Here is a 16,784-nt window from a genome sequence, read left to right on the forward strand (position 1 = left end):
CCTTTTGGTCAGAAAAAGAATTTATTTAAAGGTGGTGATCATGTAAAATGACCCAAACCTTCTAGCAAAAATATTTTTTTGAAAAATAAACTAAATGCCTTTATAAACGTGTGTTCTCTTGTACTGACTAACATGTACTGTTTGGTGAGTAGTAATTTTTCCGAGTGACATTCCAGTCATGACAGCGCTCATTTATGAACATGACCAGTGTAGGCTCCAAGCAGCCTACCAAGAGAATTTTCTGCAGTGATGGAATGTTCTGTATTTGCATCCACTAGCCACATGTGGCTATTGAGCATTTGAAATGTGGCTAGTCTGAATGAGGAACTGATTGTTTTAATTTAATTAGCTACATGTGGCTAGTGACTACTATATAAGATAACTGTCAAATTAAAATGGACATGCAAATTCTGCACATTATTCATAGGTTTCCCCCAAAATACATTCATAAATATTCCAGAGTAAGAAGGTTCCAATGTCTCTCTTTATAGTTGAGGAAATGGGCACAGACGAGGATAAGTTGGTCCAACTTTATTGACATCTGTTACAGAAGTCACAATTCCAAGTAGAACCACTGTCTGTGGTTTTAAGGCCTATAGAAATCTGAGTTATGCTTTACTACAAAAGAATATAAAATACATTAAATTCAAACTATAGTGTAAAAAGAAATTTAAAAAATGAATAGTACGTCCTCATAAAATTAAATTATTTGCAAATGTTTTTCTCCTAAGCACTTACAAGTAGTTATAGCTCTTATAAAAATTCAAATAACTGGTTTCAGTTTAATGAGAAAACCTACACTTACCTAGTGTCAAAGATGTTCACATTTGAGATACTTCAGCCCCAAGTTTCATAAACTATAAGAAGTTTGGAGATACTTTGTTGCTAGATGAAAAAAATGTCACTTATGTCAGGGAAAATTATACTAGATTAGCAGTTTTAAATGAGCAATAGAGACAACCAGAGTGACCTACAGTAGAGGACTGGATAAAGAAGATGTGGTACATGTACACAATGGAATACTACTCAGCCATAAGAAATACTGCCATTTGTGAAAACATGGACAGACCTTGAGAATATTATGCTAAGTGAAATTAAGCCAGTCAGAAAAAGCTAAGAACCATATGATTTCACACATATATCGGATATAAAACCGAAACTCCTAGACACAAACAGCAGTGTAGTGGTTACCAGAGGGAAGGGGTGAGGTGGGGGGTAAAGGGGGTATAATATATGGTGACAGAAGATTTGACTTTGGGTGGTGGACACACAGTACAATATACAGATCTTTTATTATAGAAATCTACACCTGAAACCTATATCATCCTATTAACCAATGTTACTCCAGTAAATTTTTAAAAAGCAACAGTTCACTATACTATTAGAGAGAAATCACCTCTTGCCTTACAACTGTAAATACTCTATAGACTCCCCCTCTGTGGAGACCATAGCTGTCAAGGCTCTGAAACTCAGTAAGCACAAATAGTGAAAAAACAAGACAGACTTCAACGTGACAATTGGCCAAAACACATTTCCTGAGGGAAGCATTTCTGATCATTTTTTGTTAGGCAGCCTCTCGATCTTCAAGCTCTTTTTTTAGACCTACTCCATTCCCAAGATCACTCTGAAAATGAAAATAATAAATCTGATGGCCCTCAAAGCAACTTTCATCATGTCAAGGCAATGTTTTAACTCATGTCCTCTGATATTTCATCCCATTTCCTACTGACAGTGTCCTCCACTTCTGTTAAGAGTATTTGAGGTTCTCCATAATACAATCCAACCCTTGTTTTTAGCTTTAAGCAAAACACATCTTTTAAAAAATGTGTTTAGTAAATTCCCCGCAAGTCCTGTACCTAATTCCCTGATATATAAAGCATGTAAGCAGGTAGTATCCCCTGGGATTATCTAAGGCTTACTTTTGCGCCAACTCTTTAGGAAGTTCTCTTGACTCCTAAATTTGCCTGTAGAGATTAGCATTCAACATAGGAAAAAATTCAGTTGTCAAAACATCTGTTCCTAATTTAGAACAAAGGTATACAATATTACAAACTCTGTTTATTCAACTTTATCTCAAGGAAACTTAAAATTTTTTAAATAGTAATTCCAGGCCCCAGTGTAGACCATGAACCTACTTAGATGCAAACACAGTAAACAAAATTTTAAATTTTTTCCAGTTTTCCTAAAAGAAGTGTGGTGTTTTCGGCTGATAAATCAACATTATAGATAAACTGTTGCCAAGGAACACGATTTCTGACCTAGTAAGAAAATCATTCTGGTAACCTTACACATGGCCAATATTCTAACACTAGAATTAAAGGCATTCTTTTGGATTCTGTCCTTTAATATAATTTTCAGAGGAAAGCCATGAAGTGGCTTCTGGCTCAGTAGAGACATTGATCAAAGATTTTAAAATGGCAGGTTTGCAGACCTTGGGTAATGTACGTTAAATTCAGTAGGCCAAAGGAGTAAGTTTTTCATGATGGAGTTCTTACTGCTCACTGGTTTTGGGCCAGTTTTCCATAGCCTCCTCTCCCAGCATCATAGTCCTGTCGATACTCATCTCGTACCTTAATTGAAAAGAACACAAGTTACAGTATAGAGAAAATTAGTGTAACAAATATGCCTCCTGTAAATATGTCAAACAACTAAGCCTTTTCAGATGTCATAATGTGAATTAACATTCAAGCAGGACATAATTTTTTTAAGCAACTAACTTGTAGAATTATCTGACACTACCTAATGGTTGTTTGTTCATTTTTGACCAAACATCAGGTGCATACTCATTCACCAGCAGTCAAAAAGAGCACATTGCAAAGTACTTAAATTAGGCTATTTAAAAGTAAAAACAAAACTAAGTGCATTTTGCTTCCATTCTAGACACTTTTGCAGGTGGAAAATATCTAGCCCTTAGCAGAAGTCCGGCAATAGTTGTTTGTGGAAACGTACAGAATATACCATTTCATTGGTGAAGAAAATAATGTACTAATTCCAATGGACGATTTGAGATTCACTTCAGGCCAGTTATAGGCACAAAGTTATTTTCAAAAGAGCAAATACAAACAGGTAAAACATTTGTCATTAAGACTGGAATCCCAGGTAAAGGCTGAGTCCAGAGAACCTTCCTGCATACCTGGCCTCCAGACCGTCCACGGCCATACTGCCTGCCCTCCTTAAAGCCGGCATCCCAGTCTGTGCGAATGATCCGGTCATCCAGACGAGTTCCATTTATGTACCGCATGGCATTTTCTGCATCTGCTCTTGAATAGTATCTTAAGTATAAGTATTAAGGAACACTATATAGCATTTCTCCAAACCTTTTTGGAACTACAGAAAACAACACCTAAATGAAGCAGAGTTAAGAAAAAGTACAAAAACTAATAATCCAACCACATGGAGTTTAAAGATAATCTGGTTTGCACAGGCCTGTTTAAGGTTGGTCCAGAAGCACTAGAGTCAAATATGACACTTATCCATGGCTACAATGATCATGATTTCCTGAATAATCCTGTTAATAATTGTTTGGTCCCATTCTCCCTATATTTTGACTGCAAAATATAAAATATGTTCAGGGCAGGTTTAGGCCACACAATGCACTCACCTAAGGAATCAATAGCATCCATATTTGGAGCTGTATATTCAAGAATAACCTTAATAAGAGAGAAAGTCACAGTGCATAAGGAACTGCCATTGTATTTCATTAGAAGGAAAGACTCAGAAATGGTGATCTAGACAGTTTTTCCTTATCTTTAATTACACAGGGAAATACTTGCCAAAATTCCAGTGTCCAGCACCTACAAGATGCCTAGCACACAGTAGGCATTCAGTAATGTTTTTGTTGTTGAATGAATAAAATGCACACTAAAAGGGCAAACAGAAAACAACACTGCCAATGGCAGCCTCTCTCTGGGGCATTTGCCATTATCATTGATCTTTGACTTACAAGACAAATGCAAAAATACTAGTTCTCAGAGATTATTATCTACAAGGTGAATTTTCTTTGTCTTTTGTGTTTTCATTATTCTCCCTGTCCCCTGTGAACTGCTACCAGAGGCAAAAGCAAAACATGGACGCTCTGGTCCCTTACATCTGAAGTGGGGCTTCTGGTTCAAGCTCATAGTGAGTACATTTCCCTCCTTTCCAAGACCCCTGTTAAAATGACAGAAAAAAAAAAAAATCCAGAAAATAGAAGAGGCCATCAGCAGACTAGTGATTCAACAAAAGCCAATGGGACAATGCTAATGGATAAAACAAAGTCAATCTGAAATATTCTGAAGGAGCTTAAAGGAGACAGCAAGCCCAGGAGGCTGTTAATTCAAAGTTGAATAAGAAGTGAAGCTGCAAATAGGGTTTAATTAATGTTCTCTATGTGGGAAAACTCTCTAGCAGGAAGGCATTTAATCCCAGGCAAATACAAATAAAATAGTAGGGTTCTGAACAAACTGTGTGGAGGAACTAAAGCACTGTCTTGATGTTAGCTGGCCAAAATACAATCACTTTCTTTCTGGCATTTGGGAAACCCACATATCCCAAAGGTAAGGCAACAAATGGAATTTGGGTCCACAAAATCAGCCGCCTTTTCCCTAATTATGATTGCAAACCCAAGAATCACCAGACCTTTATGGAAAATTTACAGCACAAATACAACCAAAAGAAACATAATTCAGGACATGGAGAAAAAATTTCAAAAGACATGTTAGATCAGGTCTGGAAACTTTCTCAGAATATAAATCAAAATGACCAAGAAAAAAATATCAGGAAGAAACCAAAGGATAAATCCAGGGGTTCCAATATTTAGTAACGATCACAAATAGTTTTGGTTTTGACCTATAAAAATCAGGCTATATACATCTAATATAATGAAATACATAATATACAGCCATTTTAAAAAGAAACCAACATGTGCTAATACAGAACAAGTGCTAAGAGGTGGATAAAAACTGCATGTAGTACACTACCATACATCCACAGGATTTTTTCTGGAGACACCCAAGAGACTGGTAACTGTCTCTCGGCTTAAAATGGTACAGGGATTTTATTTTCACTATTCCCTTGACTTTAAAAAAAAAATTTTTTTTTTATCGATTTGAGAGAGCGGAAGGGAGAGAGAGAAACATCAATTTGCTGTTCCACTTATTTTATGAATTCATTGGTTGATTCTTGTATGTGCCATTAACGGGCAGTCGAACCTACAACCTTGATGTATTGGGACAACCCACTGAGCTATTCAGCCAGAGCTACCCTTGACTTTTTAAACACCATGAGTATATATTCTAAGATTGTTTTTCTTAAAGAATTAACTATAGCCCTGGCCAGGTGACTTGGTTGGAGCATTGCCCTGTACACCAAAAGGCCATGGGTTTGATTCCCAGTCAGGGCACATACCTAGGTTGTAGGTTTGATCCTTGGTAGGGGCATGTATGGAGGCATCCAATCAATGTTTCTCTCACATCAATTTTTTTTTCTCTCTCCCCCTTCCTCTCTGAAATCAATAAAAACATAACCTCAGGTGAGGATTAAAAAAAAACCAACTATAAACAAAGTATGGATTTCTGAACAGGATGTAAATGTTACCAGCTTTCACAATATGAGTAGACAAACTAGACAGAAGGTAGGAGGTAGATGAAAGAAGGAGAGAGAGATAAGTATGGTAATTAGCTAATATCCTCCTCAGGGATGCTAATTAGCGAATATCCTCACTCTTTTTTTTTAAACAGGTGACTAACCACTCTAGTTCCCACCCTCGTCCAACAGCTACATTAGACACCCAGGAAGGATACTCCACAAAGCAGAAACCACATGCTGTTTTCTTCATTTTATCTAGGCCCATGATGATTTTCTTTATGTCACCACTTTTGCTGAAGAGTTCATATATTTGCTCTTCAGTTGTGTAAAAGGAAAGATTTCCAACATACAACGTACAGCTTTTCTTCAGTAATTTTTCCTGTTCTTCATTGTCACCCTGAATTTAAAGAGAGAAAAGTTAAGCAACACAACCTAAGAAGAGCCCTGCTTAAATAGTATTCCTAATATAAGAAAAAATTTCATTCATTCTGATTCGGGAATCAGCTTCTCATCATCCCAATCCATGACAAATACGTTGCCAAAAAAAAAAAAAAAAGTGAGAGGTGTTCACAATCTATGAAGCACTTATGCAAGGTCCAGATTGCTTTTAGTAGAGGCCCATGGCTTGAAAGTTATATTGCACATAACTCTCCTTCTGTACTATGCTGCCATACAAGTGGCATGCCTCTTCCCTGCACACTCCGAATCCTCAGCACTGGATCCTTCTCTAATGGACCAGTTTAATTTCCAGACCCTGGACCAGTATATTACACAGGGCCTTTTTATTTTTCGTAGTGAAAAATAAATGTATTTGCACTGAGAAGGGTACCCCTGTAATACTCCCATTGAGAATGTTCAAAGCAACAACTGCTTAGATAGTTTAAATGCCCATATATTTTTTACTACAATGAAATTTTAAAAAGCCCCGGTATGAGTCAGGAAGGCGCCTCCATATACTCCAGGTGTCAAAAAGGACACACCTTCCCCTCATCACAAAGTCACCCACCGAGGCACAGCCCGTGAAAACGCGAGCCACTACCATTGCCGCTCGAACCCCTCTGCATTGGGCCAGGAACAGGGAGCGGCTTCAAAGGGAATGAGAGAGCCAGCCTCAAATTCCCTTTCTAGGAGAGAAGGGGATTCAGTGATATCCAAACGCCCTTTCAGCATCTATTCCCCAGCAGGCCCCCGAGCCTCACTTCGGGTTTCGGGAAACCAGAGAATGGCAGACGACACAATGAGACAAGAGAAAATCAACTCTCAACGTTCTGGCCCAGAGCCTTCCCTTCTCGCGGTCCGGCCTCCCTTACCCGGAAGTGCTGGTCCCGGTACTGGCTCAGTTCCACATAGGAGTCGCTGCGCAGCGCCTTCAGGAGGCCACCGGACATAGTGCAAAGAGGTCGACGAGGACGCCGCCGCCACTCCGGGAACCAGAAGACACGGAGGTGGCGGAACCGGAAACGCGCAACGCTGCTGCAGAAAGTCGGCATTTTGCTGGCCAATCGCAGCGCGGCAGAGTCGTCACCGGGCGGCGCGGGCTCAGACGTGGTCCGTTGTCCGGCGCCGCCGGTCAGAAACTAGAGCGGCGCGCTCCGGGTTCCGAATCGCTCCCAGGATGGTTCTGAGACGGCTGCTGGCAGTCTTGCTGCACAGCCCGCAGCTGGTGGAGCGCCTCTCCGAGTCGCGGCCTATCCGGCGTGCGGCGCAGCTCACCGCCTTCGCACTGCTGCAGGCCCAGCTGCGCGGCCAGGACGCGGCCCGGCGGCTGCGAGGCCTCGCGGCTGGGCCCTCGGGTTCCCTGGGCCGCCGCGCTGCCCGCTTCAGAGACACCTTCACTCAGGAGCTACGCCGCGGCCTCCGGGAGCGCGCGGGGCCGCCACCAGGTAGCCAAAGGGGCCCGGGCGCAAACCACTAAACCCGGGTTGGGCCGGGCCGAGAGCGTCCGCTTTCCCTTCTGGGCTGGACACGGGCCTCGGCGCCAAGGAGTCATCCCGGGCACTGCGCATGGCTGCGAATCCTGACCCATGTCGTCCTACAGACGTCCCCTCATCAGACTGCCCGGGCCAAACGGACATACCCTGTGAGGCCTGTGATCGGACAGGGCACACTGTGAAGAAAGCCGCCGAAGCCTAACAGACATGAAGATAGGGTGGGCCCAGATACACCACGTACAGAGAGCCATGGACCGTGCCACTGCCCGAAAGAGAGTCTGCCCCCTGCTAATGGGACTGAAACTGTTGCTAGATGCTGCTGCCACTGCACTGATGTAGTAGGGAACTATTTCCAGCGGAGATCGTGGATGGAAAGACAACCCAGCAGATGCCAAAATCTTCTGATTAAATGTGCAAGCTGAGTAATGGGTATAAGTGTGGTACTTCTCTGGCAAGATGGATTAGGATTCCCGGGGACTGTAGGCCCGTGGTACTAGTTAACACATACTGAGTGCTTACTCTGTGTTGGCACTTGCCAGTTGCACTCTCTGTGGGTTATCTCACTTAATCCTTACAACCACTTTCACATGAGGAAGTGTAGGTTACTTCTTAAGTTGCCCATGGCCTTACAGAGCGGGGTGTGAATACAGGCCTCTGACTCCAGGGCCTAAGTTCATAATTAGCTCTCTATGGCATGTACCCTGACCTTCAGTGCCTGCCTCCCCACTCCCTACCATCACCACTGGGTGTTCGGGCTACTGCCTACCAAGGAACAAGCTACTTGGATTCCTATTCCCCATTTTAGAGGGTCAGGGATGCAATCTAAAGACTATAGTGCAGCTAATGGACCCACTAATAGGAAATGCACTGTGGACAGAAATGTCCTGTCATTTGAGGCTTCTGACTGAATTTCTGATCACCTCTGAGTAGGCTACACAGTTATTCATGCAATCCAGAAAGCTCAGAGCCACAGGAGAAGCTTTTAGGCTGGCTGGTAACCAAACAGAATTTATACTCTGGCTTTTCTGTTAGTCACAAGGAGCTGGATAGGGCTGTCGACCTACCCTGGAGATGGAGGAACTAAAGTAGCTTGTCTTCCACTTTCCTAATGGTCAGACTTCTGATTTGGCATCCCAACCTCCAATCTTTCCATCAGAGGTGCTATTTAACCCTCTGAGGCCAGAATGACCAAAGTCCTGGTTTGGCATCCTACTCTTTTCACCTCCCATCAGAGGAGAAATCCTTCTTCTCCCGGACTGGAGGCGACTCATTGGATTCTCCTTGGAGCCTTACAGTGATGAGCCTGAAGAGCTTGTTCACTCTACTGTCTTGTCTGCCTCATTGGTCTCTGGATATCAGAGCAGCACCAGCCCAAACCCCTACGCTCACCATAAACAAGCATACTCATTGTCCTTTTTTAGAAGAGACAAGGAAGTGTAGGAAGCAATGAAATTTCTAGACAAACTGGTCATTTAGTGAAAAAGGAAAGAAATCAAGAGAAGGGGCACTTATTTTTGTTGGAAGGAATGTATAAGAACCAAGTTTCCTTCATGTCTGTGGAAGGAGTCTGGGAGCAGGGAGGAAAACGGGTCTCTTTGCTCCAACTGGAGGTGATTGGGATGTCTCCCCACTTCATTATAAAAGCCTCCAGTGTTTGTATTCAGTGGCTTTCCTTCTCACAAGTTACCCTATTACTAAAGAAACAGACCAAATTGATTTCCCCCATTCCCCATTGGCAACAATCTCCCAGCATGCCTTTCAGGTTCTTCTGAGCTCTGCCTGAAAGGGAAGCAACTCACCCCCTCATCCTGCAGGGCAATTCCAATTCACCTTTTCCAACCAACTGAGCCACAGCGTGGGCCACCAACTCACCATTTGATGTCACATGGATGCACACACTTTACAGACAAATTTATTAGAGCTCAGACCACCACAGTCTATGTGGACTGCTACACCAACAGTCTCTCCAGGGAATTCTGAGGTGGTGGATCCAACTGGGGAAGGGAAGAGACAGAAGCCTGAAGGAGTGTGGGACCCTAGAGTCTTGGATGTCTCCAAAGTGGCACTTGGTTTTATATCTGTGGACAGAAATGCCATATTTGGCTGCAAAATAAGTGCTTATCATTTGCTAGAGATGATGCTAAGCACTAAGGGGTAGGAAGACAAGTCAGAGGTTCGTAGCAGAAACAAGCCAGAAGAACAATGAATTGTCACAAATGGGTCTCTAGAGTTTAAAGGAGGGAAATATCCAATAGTGTGCTAGAGTCAGCTTATACTTTTCATGGGAGTAGACCTTTGGCATCTCCTTCCAACTTGGAGTTCAGTGACATCATTTTAGTAGTTTGAAATCAACCATGTGGGAGTATTTACACACAGAAATTGGTAAATGCTACAAATTGGGGTGTGTTTTTTTCCCCCGGAGAAAAGGTTACTATACATTTACCAGTGTACTACTGACTTTTCCTTGGGGTTGGAGTCCTGAGGAAGATGCGGCACTAAGACTCTAGCAGCAGTCACAGAGCAGCATGCTTGTGAGGGGTGTAGCTTTAAGATGACCCAAGGCTTCAGCCAGCAGAAGGCGGAACTAGAGAAGGACCTGGTTTTGGTCATTCGTACAGGTTCTCCTCCGTGCTGACCTCCAGCTCACTGATCTCTGTGGCCTGTGCGCCTGTTCTCATGAGATGGCAGAGGTGTGAGGGGGGAGATGAGGACAGGTATAGTGCCACAGATCCTCATGTTCCCAATGGACTGGGTAGAGGGTGCCTATGGTGGGAGCAATGTGTTCGGGTGTGATGGCTTCCATCAAAGCAAGAGGTGTTGGTCTGGCATGGGGTTTGCTCTCCATCCTGTGAGGAGAGGTTTCAGACAAGGGCTTTGAGCTTGGAAAGGGACCAGATCACATTTACAAAGAAAGGCTTCTGGGAGCACCAGGTTGTCTCAAGTGCTGCTCAGTGCTGATCGAGCATTGTATGTTCTCCAGTCTCGCTGGGGCGGGCTGAGGAGGGAAAATGACCCTTAAAGGGAGAATATCCTTTATCTGGGAGAACAATCCCTAAAGGGTGAGATGCTGAAGCATCCCACTGATTTCACAGACGGGGGTTAGGAGGACGTGAAGAGAAATATTCCAGAACTACTTTTTTTTTTTGGTAAAAAAACAAACACTAAGGCAGCAGGCACCAAAGTGCAATTAAATACACCACCAGCCACTTCTATGCTTAAAGAGCTCTGGGAGAGACATGCCTGTCTACCCAGGGGACATGTGCTGCAGACCCAAGAATGGCACAGTGTTAGTTGGCAGACACCTCAGAGAACCTCATCCATCCTATAGGCTGGGAAGCGGGCTGGGTAAGGGGAAGGGGTTTTCTCAAGCTCACACAGCCAGTGAGTGGCAGACCAGGGACTAGAACTCAGGTCCCCTGAATCTGTGCTACCTACTCCCTCTACATCCCCACTCTGCCCCTTCTAGGTGGCTAGGAAGCCAAAGGGTTGTCATGACAGCAAGAGGTAAGGCATCCTGGAAGGTTTGGAGGTCATTCAGGAATGTCATTAGTAGGTCATTGTCTCTTCACAACCAGGTGCTATCATATGTTTAAATCATCACAGTAACCATTGCTTACACCAGGTTCTTTAGGGACCTTGGAATCAGGGCCGTGACTGGCAGATCTTTGGTCTTTGAGGGGGAAAAGGTGCCAGGTTACCCAGAAGGTAAAGCAGCCAAAGGCTGTGCACAGTAAAGGGAAGGGAAAGGAAAGGAAGAGAATCAGGGCTCTGTCCCAGCCCAGCTGCCCACATGGAAGGTGGGTGGTGCCTTCTTCACCTACAGCAGCGGATTCTCTGTCGTGTTGTCAGGCTTCTCCCCCAGCTCCAGGATGTGAAGGCTGAGATGGTCCCTCCAAGCGCCCCTCAGCAGGGAGGACAGGGCTGGTGGGTCCTCTAGGGTCAAGTGGGGAAACACAAGTGTCTCACTCTTGAGGGGAAAGCTGCACTTCTCCATGGCAGGCCTGGTGGTGCCAGGGGTCACCACAAAAAGGCGGCAGAGCCATGGCCCACCCGCCACCTGGCAGGCTGGTTGTCTGGTGAAGTTGTTCAGGGCTTGGCACAGAACCCAATCCTCAGTCCCACCCATGTCCACCACCTCCACAGGTGACCCCAGACCTGGGAGGTGCAGGAGGTGCCGAGGAGGCATGTAGGTGTGAGTGAAGAGGAGCGTGTAGTGGGTAGGTACATTTGGCAGCACAGGTGAATGAACCACCCGCTCCAGGTGCTCCAAGCCAGGCACTAGGCCCCCCTGGTGCAGGCAGCCAAAGAAGAGGGCACCCAGAGCATTGAAGAAGACCAGGATGCCCTTGCAGGGCACAGGTTGGGTCTGTGGACTACAAAGCAGGACCAGGGGGACCAGAAGGGGGATCAGGAACCGAGGCTCCTGGTGGCTGAAAGCGGACAGCAAGGCCAGGGGCATGAAGTAGAGGAGCAGGAGGTGAGACCTGGGGCTGGACAGCAGGCTCCGGGCATCCAGCACCCTCAGGAAGCCCATTTGTACAAAGGCCTGGAGGCAGCCTTGGAGGTGTTGCCAACCAGCCTGCAGGGCCTGGGCATGCAGAATCCCAAAGAGCAGGAAGCCATTGACTGCCAGGTGGGTGAGCCGCAAATGTGTGCCATGCCTCGCCAGGTTTTGAGGGTCTAGGTTGTAGTGCAAGAAGTTGGCAGGTGTAAGGACAAGGGAACTGGATCTAGATGGACTGGAGAAATACCAGCTGTCCACAGCCACAAACACTGCTGCTGTGAGGGTTGCTCCTGGGAGGAGCCCCAGGGCGTCCTTGGTCAGTGACTTGAAGGCAGGGCCTGTGGCTCCACAGGTGCCCCAGAGGAAGACAGGGACCAGAGCAAAGGCCAGAAAGGTGGGTCTGTTGAAGAAGCCAGCAGTCACGATGCCCCCGAGAAGCCAGCTGTGCCACCACGTGCCTGGAGCAGGCTTCTTGGGTGAGGGGCTCCAAGCTACACGAGGGGATACCAATACCAGCAGCCATGCAAAGAGTAGTCCCTCGATGGCGTTGGAGAAGGTCCTTGTGTAGAAGACGAGGGTGACGTAGGAACCAGACAGCAGGGCCAGGGCGTTCCAGCGCTCCGCCTTCCACAGTGGGGCCAGGCGGTACACGGCCACGTCCAGGGCAAAGGAGAGGGCCGTGAGGAGGAGCCGGGGCCCCACCAGCAGCACATAGCCACTCACTCGGCCAGGCCAGGGCCCCAGCTCTTCCCACAGCCTGAGCAGCCAGAAGGCAGAGCCAGAGGTCAGCAGCGGGAAGACCACCGTGCGGCAGGAGCTGCTGGGCTGAAACTCCCAGGGCCGGGCGGCCTCTATGCCCAGGATGTCCTCTGCGGAGAGAAGCACAGGTGAGCCGGTTCCAAGCTCAGAGAACGTGGTAGACAAAATTCTAGGGCGGCCACCAAGATTTTCCAGCCCCCTGATGTACGCCCCTCACGCAATCCCTGGGACTGTGAAGATGATGGGTTTTACTCTTGTGATCAGGTTATGTCGCAGGGGACAGCTGACCGTAAGATAGGGAGATAATGCAGATGGGCCTGACATAATCACAGAGCATTTTCTCCAACTGGTGACAGAAAAGGACGTCAGAGATTCAAACCACTGGGAGGGTTCGATGCCCCATTGCTGTGTTAAGATGGAGGGGCCATTGGCAAGGCACATGGGAGTCTCTAGGAGCTGAGAGCAGCCCCTGGCTCACAGCCAGCAAGGAAATGGGGGCTTTAGTTCCATTGCGGAAATAAACTAAATTCTTCCAACAGAAAGAATGAGCTGGAAAGTAGATTTTCCCCCAGAGCTCCCAGACAAGAATTCAGCCCAGCCCATACTTTGATTTCAACCTTGCGATGCCCTGAGCAGAGCCCATGCAGGACTGCTAACTTATGAAACGGTGAACTGTTTTAAGCTGCTAGGTTTGTGATGACTTGTTTTGCAGCAACAGAAATGAATATGGGGTAGTTCAACCCTTCTGAGGCCCCACCTGTGAGGAGGGCGGGAGGAACCATGCCTGGGACGTGAGGTGACAATGTGCCCTGGACAGGGTGCATGGGGAGGATCATGGGGAGGTTTAATTCCTCTCCTCAGAATTTAAAGTCTCCAAAATCAGAGATAAAAACCCATCTCTGTAATTATGATTGTTTTCCAGGACAGGAACTGTGAGAGGGGGCAAGGGAGCAAGCAATTATGGCTATGGTCAAAAGTGACTTTAGTTTTGCCTATGATATTTAAATTTTTCATAAGAATATGTTCAAGCAGTACTTATGCAATTAAAAGAATACGTGCTGCCTGGGCCAGTCTGTGATCCTGCGCCTCGTATCCCAGAGCTCTGAGGGGTGGGGGCGAAGGAAACAAACTCTTACTTTGTGCATCTGAGCTCCAAGCCCACAACTTCTCATGCTTGATAACATTGCTGGTTTTGTTTAGGGCTCTTTGTTTCTCCTACTTATTCCTCCAGCCTTTTAGCCATTCTCTCTCTACGTCAGAAGGTGAAAAGGGAAACAGGAAATCTAGGGTCAGATCAATCTGGCTGCTTTTTACTGGCTCAGGTTTTTTAAAAAGTGTGGAAAAGAAGCCTGGATCTTTCAAGTTAAATCCACTTGTTGAGCCCTGTGGCAAAAATAGTTGGATATTTCTGCAATAACCATTCCCTCCTTCTTCTTTAACCTCTTTAGCAGGACATTTCATCAGGTTTGAAGGCTATATTCTTCAGCTTCCTTTGCAGCTAGGTATGGTCAAGTGATACATTCTGTCTAATGGGTTGGAAATGGGCAAAAGGTATGTGACTTTCAAAAATGCCCTTGAATAGCACAGGCATGCCCATCTCTTCTTCAATGGCTGGAAAGACTTGGTTTTAGACTTGATGGCTGGAGCTCAAGCAGCCATATTGAACCCTGAGGAGGAAGCCATGTGCCCACGGCATCTGAAAAGACTCAAAATCCCTGGTAACCATCCTCATGATGTGCCCTACACCGCCTAGCAGATAAGCTCTAACAAGTGAGCATTCCAGATCTGAGTTCCTTCGGCCCTCATATAAATCTACAGAAGAAAAGTTTTGTTACCTCAGATTACAACCCTGTGTAAATTTTCCCACCCACAGGGGAAGCCCAACTCAAATCCTTCCACTGAGAAGCAGAAAACAACTTCTCTTCCCAGTAACCTGGACTGTTGATCCAAGCAGAAAAACATCAACAAGGCTGGCATTTCATTAGTATCATCCAGAAGGTCAGTGTCACCACTCAGGAAGGAGATGTGAAGTCCCCACTCCCAAGTTCTTATTCCGAGAGGCTCATGGATTTACTGCTCATCTACACAGACATATTTCTCCCTCTCCACTAAATATCCAATCAGCTCCAGTCCAGACTTTGCTGCAACTTATCCTAACCACACATGGGGTGCTTTACCTGCCATGACCTCAGGTGACTGGAAGAACTCATCTGGGTGCACGTAGCCTGTCTGTGGAAGGAGACACCACGCCAGGCGGAGCAGGCTTAGGCTGCCCCACAGCACCCTGGATGCCATCTTCAGATCAAATTGCTGCCAAGACACTGAGCCAAGAGCCTCGAAATACTTCTCAGCTACCACAGAAGCCACTCTGGATCCACAGATCTGTATCTGCTAAGGATAACATTTGTTAGTTATTATAATGTAAATTATAATATGTTCAATCATCTGAACAAACTCAAAAGGGATCTATGTGCAATTAAAATGGTAATAATAATCGCTGCTAGATACTAAGTGCTTATTAAGTACCAGAAAAATTATATGCATATCTCGTTTCATCCTTTGGGTCTCATCTCCATTTTACAGATGGGGAAACTGAGACCTCTGTTGAGTAAACTGGTTACTTGCTAACCATAGTTGCTAAGTGTCTAAATATAATATTTGCTAAATATGATATTTGCTAGTATGACATTTTGGTAAGTGTCTAAATATAACATTTTCAAGTAGGATTAGGCTCTCACATCCCCAGTCCTGTTCACGGCTCCTACCCATAGGCAAGCATCACAGCCTGTCTCTTGCAGTTCTAAAAACTTCGGAACCTTCAATGGATTCCATCCAATTCCCTGCAAAAATGCAGTACATTCTACTCTGTTGTCTCCAGTCACTCCCTCCAACTTTCAAACACCCTGGAACCTACATTAGAGAAAGTGATAGGAACTTCCTGCTAGAGTCTGGATGTCTGTGTCCCCTCGAACTCCTGTGTTGAAATCCTAAAGCCTGATGTAATGGAATCAGGAAGTGAGGCCTTTAGGAGGTCATTAGGTCATGAGGGCGGAGACTTCGTGAATGGGGACAGTGTTTTATAAATGAGCCTCCCCAGTGCTCCCTCACCCCATGCACCGTGTGAGGACACAGCCAGAAGCCGCTGGCTGGCTATGAACCAGGAGGAGGTCCTTTACCATGCTGCCACCTTGATCTTGGACTTCCCACCCCCCAGAACTGTGAGAAATAAATTTCTCTTGTTTGTAAGCCACCCAGCCCGGACAGACCAAGAACTTGCTTATATAACACCTATTGATAGGGGTTCTTCCTTCCTTGACCTAAAGAGTAACGGAACCTGAGCCCTTTGCTTAGTGGGTCTATATATCAGCACCCATGTATCATCTCTGGTGAACAGAAAAACGAGTTTGAAAACGAGTTTGTCACTTCTTCAGAAATACACATGGTGACCACTTCCTGACTCCTTGACTTTGATATTTTAAACCCTGGCCTTAAACAACTATTGTTTCCAGGTGTGATATATCATAACAGAAGAAACAAGACAAAGTGAAGCAGCGGAACAGGAGTCTGGCAGATGTTGACAAGGATCCTCTTGATGCTGTGGATGAAAAAGTGGTGATGTAATAAGTTTTGAATTCCTGTCCATTGTTCTTTTGTGTCTATCAGGGGTGGGAAACCTTTTTTCTGCCAAGGGCCATTTGAATATTTATAACATATCCGCAGGCCATACAAAATTATCAACTTAAAAATTAGTTTAAAAATTAGCTGTGAAAAAAGCTCCTAAATTTATTGAATTTTGAGTCCCACCTGAGGTTGCCTTGGCAGGGCCAGACCAAATGATTTCACCAGCAGTATATGGCCCTCGGGCCAGACGTTCCCCACCCCTAGGTTAACACACCTGTGAAATGTCTGAAGCAATATTCCTCCAAGGTGTAACCACCCTCAAGAGAGCACGTATCTTGTTAACTGTCCTGTAATCTGATCCCTGCCTTGCTTTCTCCCACCTTTATTTAATCTTCTTTATTTCT

At 45.4% G+C, this 16,784-nt stretch overlaps 3 protein-coding genes across 3 annotated transcripts; 1 reads left to right on the forward strand and 2 right to left on the reverse strand.

Moving 5' to 3' along the window:
* Positions 1–516: 516 nt before the first annotated feature.
* Positions 517–7,030, reverse strand: NCBP2 (nuclear cap binding protein subunit 2). The gene is made up of 4 exons (XM_016200016.2): positions 6,876–7,030; positions 5,781–5,962; positions 3,134–3,272; positions 517–2,570 (listed from the first exon to the last, which is right to left on the reverse strand). Exons 1-4 carry the CDS (start codon positions 6,951–6,953, stop codon positions 2,499–2,501), a joined length of 471 nt encoding a protein of 156 aa, XP_016055502.1. The 5' UTR covers positions 6,954–7,030; the 3' UTR covers positions 517–2,498.
* Positions 7,031–7,082: 52 nt separating this feature from the next.
* Positions 7,083–7,922, forward strand: NCBP2AS2 (NCBP2 antisense 2 (head to head)). Its single transcript, XM_087818221.1, has one exon. The coding sequence runs from the start codon at positions 7,181–7,183 to the stop codon at positions 7,478–7,480; it is 300 nt and encodes a 99-aa protein (XP_087674347.1). The 5' UTR covers positions 7,083–7,180; the 3' UTR covers positions 7,481–7,922.
* Positions 7,923–11,294: 3,372 nt separating this feature from the next.
* PIGZ (phosphatidylinositol glycan anchor biosynthesis class Z (Gwada blood group)) lies at positions 11,295–15,069 on the reverse strand. The gene is made up of 2 exons (XM_016200126.2): positions 14,937–15,069; positions 11,295–12,869 (listed from the first exon to the last, which is right to left on the reverse strand). The coding sequence occupies exons 1-2, from the start codon at positions 15,052–15,054 to the stop codon at positions 11,314–11,316; spliced, it is 1,674 nt and encodes a 557-aa protein (XP_016055612.2). The 5' UTR covers positions 15,055–15,069; the 3' UTR covers positions 11,295–11,313.
* Positions 15,070–16,784: the final 1,715 nt, after the last annotated feature.

This window comes from Miniopterus natalensis, chromosome 6 (genome assembly GCF_054644295.1).
Source record: "Miniopterus natalensis isolate mMinNat1 chromosome 6, mMinNat1.hap1, whole genome shotgun sequence".
Taxonomy (NCBI): domain Eukaryota; kingdom Metazoa; phylum Chordata; class Mammalia; order Chiroptera; family Miniopteridae; genus Miniopterus; species Miniopterus natalensis.